We start from the raw sequence: 12,418 nt of genomic DNA, 5'->3' as shown, positions 1-12,418 counted from the left end.
TTTTTAAGCTTTGTTTCCTTCACCTCTGCCTGAAATTTGCAAAGGGTGAATAGAGTGATGTGTTCCTGTATGCCAGGACAATGCCACCAATTGATTGAGCATCATGTGACGCATCCCATAGCCAATAATTTCCTGTGCCTCCTTTCAGAAACCTGCCTGAACCACTGATGACGTTTCGTTTGCACACTGCCTTTATTAGCGCAGCGAGTAAGTCCCCTGGCTCTGCATTAACAAACCCGCTGCTGGCTGCACACAGCTCGCCCTGTGCCTGCATCGTGCAGGGCTGTAGTGCTTCAGAGAGTGGCCATCACAGTTTGATGTTCCCATCGCAGGCTGCATTCTCTGATGCAGTGTTTCTCAAACTTTAGTCTGCGGGCTCCCAGAAGTTGCGGAGACAATTCTAGGGCATTCACAGGGGACCTGTTACAGAGACCTGCCATTGACAGGCATTGTCTATCGAAGGCAGAGCAAAAGAAAACTTGCAATTACCATATATTTGCATGTATGACCCACATTAAATGTTTGGAAAGTTTAGTAAGTTTAACTCTTTCTTTGTTGCTGAGTATATATAGTAGTAACTGGAATTTGTACCAGCATAGCCAATGACGAGTGTAGCCATAAAAAAAAAAGTGCCTCGCAATGTGGACCAGTGACAAGTATATTCGTCAGCTTGCTTCTAGCTGCAGCTTTCAATGCTACTAGGTGGCTGCACTTTTCATTGCTAGTGGATTTGTATGTAGTATTCCTTTTTATAATGGACTGCTTAAATGCTTGCATTGGAAACGTGGCTGCCTGCACACCACATTTCTGAGAAATTTCTGGGAAATTTGGTACTGCTATTTTCATCTATTTTTGCTATATGGAAACTGTTTAAGTACAAAGTGGGGTGGGGAGGCAAGGGTCATATACGAATCCTGCTACAGTCTAAGCACAATGGTGTGCGCATTTTTTTTTAAAGCCGTGCATACAAAGCATGCATACGAACCATGCTTTTCTTTGCATGCGTTTTGGTATTTGAGATTAGTGCAGGATCCATAGAGAGACCATGACAAAAGTTTGAGAACCACTAGTCTGCGGAAATGATGGCTCATAAGCCTTGACTTATTAATGCTGCAGAGAGTTCTGCAGAGAGTTCTAATTATAGTTTGGTACACCAGTGATGAATAGTTTGTGTAACCTCAGATGATGCCTCCGCGCATTTTTCAGCATTGTTAATTGCGCCAGCCCTGAATTAGTTATGCATGACACATTGTAATGCCCTGCACTGTATGTATGTTGCTGTGCTGAGGCTGTTTATTGCATGCCTTTTGCAGGCAAGTTTGAGAGTACTTACACATAATAAATCTAATTTGTTTGCTCTTTGCTAGTGCAAGAGTTGCAGGACATACTACTACAGTCTGCCATTATGTGTCGTAGTATTCTTTTTGTAGTTTCTAGTGGTCTGGTGCTCATTTATAAATTGTAAGTTAGGATTGTTTGTAAATTAAGTTGCGCTCTTGTTCTCAGATCAAGCTATGGAAACATTCACATTGCAAGCAATTAGTACCACTTTCTGATACACAGAAGTGCTTCGCACTTCTTTCACCAAAATTATATGTAAATGTGTAAATATTGCATATTTTAGAATCTAGGAAATGTAGTGACAAACTAACATTGTCATTTTTTTAATAAGGAGTTTATTTTATGGCTTTGTTAAATAGCCTGGAATTCCATAGTGTTATGCAAGGTGACAAGCAAGGTGGAGAGGTTCTGTGGCAAGTGTCTGGTCACTGTGAACCCATGTTTTAAGATAGTGTTTCAATTTTCAGTAGAACCTTCAAACCTGAGATTAGACTTGCCACGGTGGCTCAGGGGTTATTGTATAATGGCACTGCTGAGCAAGTCACAACCTCTCCAAGTGCACCAAATATCCTGGTGTAGCACCATAACATAATTAAGTTGACATGAACTGTTCTTGCATTTATTCTTGCATGCATGTATTACATATATTCTGACATACTAGTTCTGCGGAAACCCGCAAGGTGGAAAGAAGTAATTAATAAAGGGAAAATCGGACATCCACCCAATCGTAGCAATTGCTACAAAGGAAACCCATACGGGTTCCTCGAAAGAAAAGCCTCACAGTTGAAGAAGAATTCGTCCTGGTCCGGGACAAATTTTTCTTCAACTGTAAGGCTTTTCTTTCGAGGAACCCATATGGGTTTCCTTTGTAGCAATAGGTACGAACGGGTGGATGTCTGATTTTCCCTTTATTAATTACATGTATTCTGTGGGACTTGCTATATGCTGAGATGTCCATATGGATTGTGGGACCATAACTTTTAATGAATTTTACTGCACTGTAGTTTACAGTAAATACAGTAGGCTCCATTCAAAGTGAACATGAAGGAAGCTTGGAAACGTGTTCATCTAATCAGAAGTTTGCTTAGAAGAATCTAGTGAAGTTGCGGGAAAATGAATGAAAATAATTTGTTTTAGCTGCATCGCTTCAGGCTATTGAGCTGACTGTTCATCCTATCAGAGCATGCAGTTCAGTAGAGTTCATATTAAAGAGAGTCTACTGTGTTTCTCGTTATCCGTGTTTCACGCTCAAGTGTCCCACCTGACATGCCATTTTCTTGAACTTGGTTTTAGAACAAGAAAACAAGGCCAAGAGGACAGCAGCTATAGAAGAGCTAGTCTCTCAGCTGCCAACTGATAATCAACGCATGGCTGCACTGCTGATACGGCACTTGCAGAAGTAAGCTTGATTGTGTTATCAGTTTGCTCTTTGCTTTGATTCCTATTAATAAATGTAATAATGTCACACTCAAGGCCAAATCTTAAGAAATAATATTAAACTCCTGACCAGCTCTTCGTAATTACCAATGAATATTTTATTTATTACCCACCGTGGTTGCTTAGTGGCTATGGTGTCGCGTTGCTAAGCACGAGGTCGCGGGATCAAATCCCGGCCATGGCGGCCACGTTTCGATAAAGGCGAAATGCAATAACACCAGTGTAACTTAGATTTAGGTGCACGTTAAAGAACCCCAGATGGTAAAAATTTATCCGGCGTCCTCCACTATGGCATGCCTCATAATCAGATCATGGTATCGGAACTTGAAACTCCATAACTTAAAAAATAAATAAATCAGTCTATTAATAAATATCTGTGAATTCCAAAGGTTAGAATAACTCATCTAGTCAAATGTTAGACTTTTGCTGTTAACATTTTGTCACAGGTGTCTCCTTACCCAGTCAACAGGTCAGTTAACTTTGCAGCAAAGGAACATTGCAAATAATTAATTTCTGTATTCATTTATGCAGTCAGTTCTGGTGTACATTGGGACAAAGCACAGTGAGCAGGTTTTTTTTATTGGACTTTGTTCATTTAAGATGCCGTGGAAACATATGTGGTGTCGTTTGATATTGAAGGCTGCAGGAAGGTTTCAAATCAAAATATGGCATTTTCAGCATGGCTTGCCACAGAATTATTGTGCTATATTTGCTGTTCAATTTGATATCTTGTTTTCATTTGTGGTAGGTATTGTTAGGACACAAAAGAAAATTATTAGGAAAACTAGGCTTTAAAATTTTGGTGAAGGCTCATTTGATAAGCAAAAAAAAAGGTAAGAAAGAAAAAATGACTGGCAGCTTCATAGGTTGTCGGGCCTAGTGTTTTCTGTATTACTAAATTTCATGAACATAATGCAAAGTAGGAGTTTTGACTACACAAGGTGTTTTCTTCATGCTCGTATTTTCATGCACACACACGTAAAAAGAAAGGCTTGTCTTGTAATCATTCAAATATGTACGATAAAGTGTGCTTTGATGCTAATTCACTGAAAGGGCATATTTTTGGGCTGTCAGGTCAAATCGACTCATTCACACTCGTACCGACCTGCGAGTCTGAGCGAACACAGCCGCATTGCACTTTGGTGAGTTTCAGTCCAAGTAAGCTTGGCTGTTTAGAATTCTTACGAGTCTGATCCTGAGTGAGCCCTAAGCAAAAAGTACATTTTGTGAGTGAGTCTAAGTAAGTTCTGTTTACTTTGCTCTCGTATAAAAAGGATGCAGATAAATTGTTTTGTATACTACACATTTTCCTTCAATTTTCAGGGTCTCTGACTATGCATCATCGAATTTGATGACCGTGTCAAACCTAGGTGTTTGCTTTGGTCCAACATTACTTCGGCCAGAAGAGGAAACTATGGCAGCCATCATGGACATTAAGTTCTGCAATGTGGTTGTTGAAATCCTCATCGAAAACTGTGATAAGGTAAAGTTCAACCAGAAATTTATTCACAATTACAGCAAAGTAAAAACGTGGCAGAACTACTTGTTTCTTAATATTGCAGCCCTTTCCCTTTCAATACAGATTGTAGAATATATACATTATTGATTCCTCTTAAGTGGCTAAAGGATGCCGAACAAAAAGTTACAAACAATGCAACTTGACGAGTAAGTCTAGGGCCTTGGAAGACATTTGACAGGGTACAGTGGGGTACACATTGTGAGATTATTTCACGATGATTATTAAAAATTACAAAATTGTGAAATGAAGGAAAGAACAAAGTAAAGCATATAAGTTAGACCTCGGTATAATGAACTTCAATATAACAAGATTCTCGATATAACGAAGTATTTAACTTTTCATAACCTCTTGTCCATAGAACACCCTGTATTTAGAACCTCAGTACTACAAATTCTGTTTGGATGCTATTTCAATATAACGAAATTTGCTTCCCCCACAAAGGAATGCCGAGACAATAAATGGAAACTTCTGCATGCGCAGATGGTCAAATGATTGAATTATAAGCGGCTGTTTGAAAACGCACCTCTCAAATTGCCCCCACACCGACCTCCGAAGTGGAGCTGCATCATGTTGCATATAAAGTCTAAGTGCGATAAGATCCTATCGCGGCCCACACTTTGTGCTTTGCGTGCGAGTGAAAGTGTGCGACGGTGAGACAAGAACGATGGTGTCTTCCTGAGTGCTGCCTTCCCACGCGAGCAAAGCGAAAGAGGGGGGGGGGGAGCCCCCTCAACATGATGGGGGGGAGGGGGGGGAGAAGTAATCTGCCACATATGCAAATAGTGGGTGTGCCCAGACGGTGTGACATCATGTTAGCTGTCTTCCCGTTGGTTTAGTATTGGAGGCTGTGTAATCTCGAGTTCCGGTGAATCATTGAAGCGAGAGGCGACAAGGCATTCGCTCCCTGCTGCAGGCGCGTTTCATGATAGCGTCATCCCAGTGCAAGCGACACTATCAGCTGTGGGGACCGAGTGCACGCAAAAGCATGGCTGGCTTCACATAATTCATACGGTTGATGTGAAGATATCATCGATGTGGCATGAAACCGTATCCTTTTTTGCACACTTCCAAATTCATCAATATAAAGTGTTTTCTCATTCAAATTAACTTTTTTCGTTTGCCCGATAATTCGGAAAATTCCGTGGCCCCTTTCCTTGTAAGAAAAATCTATCTGTGACTATACTTATTTGCATAAAAGGTCGAATTTCAATACAATGAAATTCTTATATAACGAAGGAAATTGCCAAATTTACCTACTTCGTTATATCGAGGTTTAAGTGTATTTTAGAAACAAAATAAACACGAAAATTTAAAAGAGCAACTCATACATATAGAAAAAGAAAGAATATACATAGTTTCAATGGCAAATTAGAAATGTATAGGCATTACCATGCAAAACATTAAAAATGTAAGGGCATTACTATGCGAAATTTTAGATGTTCACACTGATTAATTAATACCCTTTAGGTTAGTAACATTCCAATTCCAACTTCTTTCTTTTTTTTGTATTGAAGTGAATTTACAAAAGCTCTATTCGATATCTGGAAAACCAATACAGTCGACTTCCATTAATTTGGCCCTGACGGGACCGACAAAACTAATCGAATTATTCCGCATTTGAATTAAACGATGCAGTAAACAAAGATGCCAAAACACAACGTTGATTCATTTGGCAGTATTTGTCCTATTGTAACATGCCCTCGAATCAAATGTGCGCTCACTTTTTATGTGTCTAAAGCAGAAAACTAAAGCAGAAATGACATTACACCTCCTAAACACAGTAAAAATCCAATGCGCATCTGATTCTTTAGCAAGAAAAATGTGCAAGGGTCTAATACATGTCGCTACGGTCGCCTGTTTCCTAATATCAGGTTCGCCACGATAGATCCATCTTATGCGGCAAAGCATACAAGTGCCATGAAAGCTGTTTTGATTTCATGTTTTTTTGCATGATGCAGGCAATTTCTGGCCCAATTTTCTTGCAGCAAATGAAGTGCGTTGGCATATTGCAATACATGCCCTTGATCAGTCACATATGCATGAGCCAAGATCTACGTACACAGATTAAACATTGTCACTGAACAATGCAGAAGCATTTCAACATTTCCCTAAAAGCATTTTTCCCATCTGCTATAGCAGAAAAAGAAATATTCAGTCAGTACACCATGTAAGCACAGAATATAAACTTCATCCTTTGGTTAAAGCTGCTGAAGTCCTCAGTTTCCAATGCAGCAATGAAAAGTTTGCACGCTTATTGCAGAAACATTGCAAATCATTTTCAGTGAAGTGACTTCCTGCAGTCTTTCCAACTGCTTACAACAGAAAGATTGAGCTTCGACGTACACCTTTTGCGTGCCTTGGCAGGCTGCATGTTGCAGCACTTAGGCATAGCACACACTGGGTCACCATGCAGCAACAGTGAGGAGGACGCACATGGCAACTGGAAAAATAGTCACAGATTTAGAACATGCACATTGCCCTGCTGTGCCACTGTTTCTTGCAGTTGGCAGTTTTCAAATTTCAGTTTTCAGATGTTGCATGCTGACGGAAGTGCAGTCATTCATAAATTCCCCCGTGCAGTGCTTCTGATACCTGCAAAAACACATGCATAGATAAGTGTGCATGTGATTTTCCAGACATAAGACAGTACCGCTTATAATCTTGATGCATGTACAACGAAAGTGCAGTTTCAACATTCATATACTCGTATCGTATTCATGAGAAATTCATTTTTACGCATTTTCTAATGAGCTGAACGCTTTTGTCCCATTTAACTCTGTGGCGCAGATATTCAAAGCTTTCCCACATAAAGAAGAGGCTAAAGTGTCCACTCCAGCATCCCGGTCATTAGATAGTGGGCAGGCAGCAACACCGTCGGAAGTAGTCCTGAGAGAACGATCGTCAGCGCATCACTCCTCACGGGCACACATCACCGAAAGCCCTGGCTACACCTCACCTCTAACAGAGCTGGTAAGCGTACCACCTGGCTGTCAACTTAATTACCATACTAATTAAATCTATTCAATTTTTTTTACAAATGTACTCTCCATAACCACAAACAAATGTCAACGATTCGTTTTCATTTTCTTTGATGCAGAATGGTGCTTGGGCTTGGTGGGGTTAAAAGGTCACCAAACATTAATCCTAAATTAGCCCAGTGGAGCTTTTCTTTCTTTAACTCGGTTTGGTTTTCATTGGTGTGATGTGGTTGATTATTGACAAAGGAAATGTAGGGCAATGTTTCCCTTCCTGAATTTTGCACCTGCATCGCAGTGCCAGTACATCAATATATGGCATTTTGACAGCTTTGAGTGACAGCTTGGAGAACTACGTATTTACTCGTATAATGAACGCACCCCCAACTTTGCCACTATGCAGTCCCACGATTGAACGGCCGTGCTGTAGTTTTTCAGAGAGACTACAATCTTTACCTCTCGCACGTGTGTTTAAAGCAAGCGCACTTAATGCTTAACGCATCCTTTTGCCAGTGCCGGCCAAAAGGCACCTCGCAGATTCGAGAGAGGGAAAAACGCAACTGGCTCTCTGCAACATGTATGTATGTATGTAACAGTTTATGTATGTTATGCTGACGTAATAGGAGAGCACGCGCTCGGGATGCGCGCTGCATGGAAGAGTTGAAGTGGAGAAGGGGCGGCTAACACTTGGTCGGCGTAGTGGTCGTACTCGGGCGTAGTGTCTAATTCGCGTGTCTGTGGCTTGCTTTTATGCCTGCCTTGGGTTACGATGTGTGTGATGGGCCTTAAGTCGAGTTATACATCTGCTGCGGGACATAGAGCTTATCTTCCCACAAAACAGAAACGACGATCAGACACCGATAAACTTTGACATGTCGATGAGCAGGACGGTCGAGGAAAGGGATGCACGTAACGTGCTTGTCAAAACAGGTGCGCGCTTCAACATGATGCTTGCGATAATGGCAGACGGCCAAAAGCGGCTGCAAGGATGAGCTGGGGCACAATCACAGATTGCTGTTCGGAGCACGCATTCAGTTTCACTGTGTGCAATTGGTCTAGGCCGCGCTAACTTTGCATGGCTGACACGTTGGTTGTTTATTCTATGGTGGAACCACGATGTAGATGAAGCGCCCAGTGGCCTGAACAGCAGGTGTCGTGGTTTCGATGCTGAGTGAAGTTTCGGTTTGCAAATGGTACACAGGTGTTTTTACTGCTAAGATAAGTTATCTAATGCATGTTCCAAATCATTACCGTCTTAATTTTCAATCCTTTCTGTTTTGAAAATGCCTCCATGAAATTCACCTTGCATAATAAATGCACCCCCCCAACTTTGCTTCGGTATACGTATTGGGAAAAAAGCGCATTCATTATCCAGGTAAATACGGTACTCCCGTGCAAAAACAGCCTGAACACAAGCAAATACTTTGAGACCACTGACATTCAACTGATCTACCAACATTGTACTTTCAGCTCAGAATTCAAGTTTGGTCTTCATTTGCTCCGCCAGTTGAATTTTATTGTTGAATTGAATATTGAGTTTTAAAGAATAATTTACCAATCAAATCTTCTTTCGAATTTCTTTTTAATGTCCCTTTCATATGTAACCCTTTGTACCTCATTAATCAATCAGTCAATCAATCAATCCAATTTTATTGATGAATAAATTAATACAGAAGCAGTTGTATACAGGAAAGGGTCTCAAAGTAACTGCAGGCGGGACCCCATGATAAAGCCAAATGACCAGACAACCGCTTTATTATAAGTACTAATTGTGGGATTGTTCCAGAATAAGGTGGCACATGCTCTTCTTGTCAGTGATGATGCCATATTGTTTGCAGCAGCGGGTCTACCCGGGGAGGCCCTACTCCTCCCAGCCTCACGTGGAGGCCAAGCGATTCAATTCATTGGCAGCGGCCACCCAAGCAATCCGTGCCAGCCAGATGTCGACCGTTCTGTCCCATCCAGCTGCTGTCACAGCTTACAGTGCTTCCCGGTCAGGTGTGTGTCCTCGTATATTGTACGACAACCAATATGGAAAGGACAATGAATTGTGATGCTGGAATTTCAAATATTCTCCATCTTCGCTACACGGAGTGCTGTGTTTTTCAATTTTGTATCTCCTACACTGTCAGAGATGCAAAGGAGGTGTATGAAATGTGCAGTATGCTACAGATTCTCATAAGGGGAGCGACATTTTATGCCATGGCCCTATCATGTGATGAACAAAGAGCCTCCCTTTGGAGTTAAGTCAATTAGTTCGCAGACCATTTATGTAGAAAAAGGTCTTGGGACCCTGCCCTTGGAAGTTCTTATGCAGAAAAATAGTGGAATGCTGCTGTTATTCTTAATGTCTTGAGGGCTATACAACCATCTGTTGCTGTGCAATGGCTGCTCATATGTGCATTTAGTGACCATACTCTTTCCATTTCCTACTATTCTTTGTCCTTTTTCTATTCTCCCACTGTATGATAACGTAACCAACAGGTGGCTTCTGTTGTTAACCTGCCTGCTTTTCCTCTCTGTGTCTCCTTCACCAAAAGAGAGAGAGAGTGAAATCACTAAACAGAGAAAAGCAGAGAAGTCAGTCTCAGCCAGCAGGATCTGTAATGCTACATGTACCGTAAAAACCCGCATATGATACGAACCCGCATATAGTACGAGGTGAAATTTTTGGGACGCGAAATGAAAAGAAAAAGTTGTATTCGCATATAATACGAGTTAGGAAAACTTATTTAATTTGCACTCCGCACCCCAATTGCTGCCCTCCTCAGCTGCGCTCTCTTCGGATAGTTCCTTGTCGGACATATCTTCCCAGAGGTACTCTTCCCATGGACGGGAACGACAACAGTGCGCCAGGCCGCCTACACCAGATGGACTTTATCCAGTCGAGCTCAAGATTCTCGTTCATCCAGCCTTTCTCATGGCATCTCACGACCACATTTTTTGCCAGCTCCTCACCTTTAGGCACTGTCTTGCGCTTGAAGACGACATAGGGCGGGAGCTTGCGTCCGTCTGCCGTGCATGACAACATGACGGTAACTCGCATTTTCTCATTGCCAGTGGACCAGACATAAACTTGTTTAGAGCCCTTTTTGTGCATGGTGAGGGGCGATGGCATGTCCAGGTAAACCGGCGTTTGGTCAGCATTGCTGATTTGCCCTAGCTGGAAGTTCTTGGACTTGCACAGTGATATAATGTGGCACAGGAAAGCCACAAGCAGCTCTTCGAATGATTCGGGCAGCTTTTGCAAAATCGAAGTTCGGCGGCGGCGTAAGGAAAATCTAGCACGGCACATATAGCGATAAATCTGGTGCTTGCTCGCTTTGAAGGCGGAGCTCGGTAGCCCCTTTTCTCTTGCAAGCTCCTTAGCTTTCGCCTGCATAAGCTCCACGCTACCGCTAGATGCATGGCTCGCTGTTGGCATACAAACTCCGTCAGGGCAAGTTCGATTTCTGGGAATGTTCCACACTTCGGGCCACGAACGCTTCCTCGCGTTCCACTGCACGCGAAAAGGGCTTCCTTCTGTCGACGCCATCTGCGAATGCTTCCCTCGTTGACGCCAAACTGCTTCCTGGCGGCACTGTTGCCAATGTCCTGTGTGGCTAAAATAACCTTTCTCTTGAGAGCAGCCGAGTACTGTTTTCGTGGTCGTGGGACATCTTGGTCCTTCAATGCGGAATAAAAAAGATGCACCTCGCGAAGCGTGGTGTGCACTTGTTATGGTGGCTACACGTGTGCTGCCAAGGTGTGCACTCAACAATAGAGAAACCAAGCCGCAGCCACGCAGCAATAACGAAACCAAAACTTCTAGCCCAAATTTCTGACTGAAATTTTTGTTCGGATCTGCATATAGTACGAGGCGAAAATTTGGGACGCTAATAATAGGAAAAAAGCCTCGTATTATACGCAAGTTTTTATGGTACTCTGCTTTGGAGAATTGCAAAGGAAAGGAGTGCTAAGGAATTAGGGCGAAAGGAAGAAGGCGCGTATGTATATACTTTATAAGTGCACAATTGCTGCATCACTGCTAGAGCTATGAGTTCAGTCTGGTAAAGCAAGCTGCTTCGACTTGTTGGCATGGCATCTTCCATTCTTGTTTAAGTATGCACAAAGAAATACGTAGGTGCAGAAAAGGACAAACACATAAAGAACCTCTTTCCAACAAATATTTATTACAAAACTATGCCTGTCATATTATGATCCCACATAACCTGAAGATAGCAGAGACATGCATTCATTGCTAATGGAAGCAAGCAAAACCAGATATCTTTAGACAGCACATACCATAATAAATATCAACAGAGTATTCAACGCATGCACAACTATTTTTTTTCTTTATCTTTCTCTGCCTCTCTGTCTTCTTTTTTCCGGATAGGTCTCAGGCAAGCAGTGTCTTGATAATGCACCATTCTTTTGGTTCGATTATGCGGTTTGCTTCTATGATGAGCTATGTCATTCCATTGAGTGTTGTGTTTAGTAAAGAGCGCAAAACAGCCTTTGTAGTCACTGCTACCACATGCTATTAAGAACATTCAGTCTAGTGTTTAGTCGAGGGTAACATGGCCTTTCTAGTCACTGCTGCTACATTGTTTATTTTATTTATTTATTACAGCTCAAAGGGCCCAGAGATGGGGTATTATATGAGGGATGGGCTGAGTTTAACGAAACAGTAATTCGAGAACAGCCTTGAATTTATGTGCATCGGAGTGGTGCATGGCGTTGGCAGGCAGACTATTCCAGTCCCTTGCAGTTTTCAAAAAAATGAGCATAGATGGCAGGTTGTCTGTGCAAGGGGTGGATACAGGGCTTTTCTATTGTTAATGTGGCTGGACTGGCAATGAGCTGGTAATGTAGCCGAAATTTGAAGTGGCAAGTGATAGAATTTGTGAAAAAGACACAGTCAGGAAATATGACGTCGAGATTCGAGATTAGCAAGGCTGGTACGGGTTTTTAGTTCAGAAACGCTTGCATAATAAGAATATTCAGAGTAAATAAACTGGGCTGCACGATTTTGAACTGATTCAAGTGTATCGGATAGGTTATGTTGATGAGGATCCCAGACAGAGCATGTATGTTCCAACTTAGGACGGACATATGAAACGTAAGCTAGTTATTTTATTGATGGGGGAGCTAGTCTTAGGTTCCG

The 12,418-nt window shown here is 42.0% G+C and overlaps 1 protein-coding gene across 4 annotated transcripts in view; it reads left to right on the top strand.

Annotated features, from left to right (window-relative positions):
- Nucleotides 1-12,418, top strand: part of Graf (GTPase regulator associated with FAK) — a 64,060-nt gene that overhangs the window by 37,584 nt on the left and 14,058 nt on the right. For 3 of the 4 annotated variants that reach the window (XM_050182995.3, XM_050182994.3, XM_055073812.2), the window contains 5 exons: nucleotides 149-207; nucleotides 2,635-2,740; nucleotides 4,102-4,261; nucleotides 7,085-7,267; nucleotides 9,111-9,270. In XM_050182995.3, coding sequence (XP_050038952.1) covers nucleotides 149-207; nucleotides 2,635-2,740; nucleotides 4,102-4,261; nucleotides 7,085-7,267; nucleotides 9,111-9,270 — 668 coding nt within the window. The remainder of the gene's footprint in view (nucleotides 1-148; nucleotides 208-2,634; nucleotides 2,741-4,101; nucleotides 4,262-7,084; nucleotides 7,268-9,110; nucleotides 9,271-12,418) is intronic. The other variant, XM_055073811.2, reaches the window with a different exon arrangement.

The sequence above is a fragment of the Dermacentor andersoni genome, chromosome 4 (assembly GCF_023375885.2).
Source record: "Dermacentor andersoni chromosome 4, qqDerAnde1_hic_scaffold, whole genome shotgun sequence".
Classification (NCBI taxonomy): domain Eukaryota; kingdom Metazoa; phylum Arthropoda; class Arachnida; order Ixodida; family Ixodidae; genus Dermacentor; species Dermacentor andersoni.
This window is presented reverse-complemented; position numbering and strand designations above follow the sequence as displayed.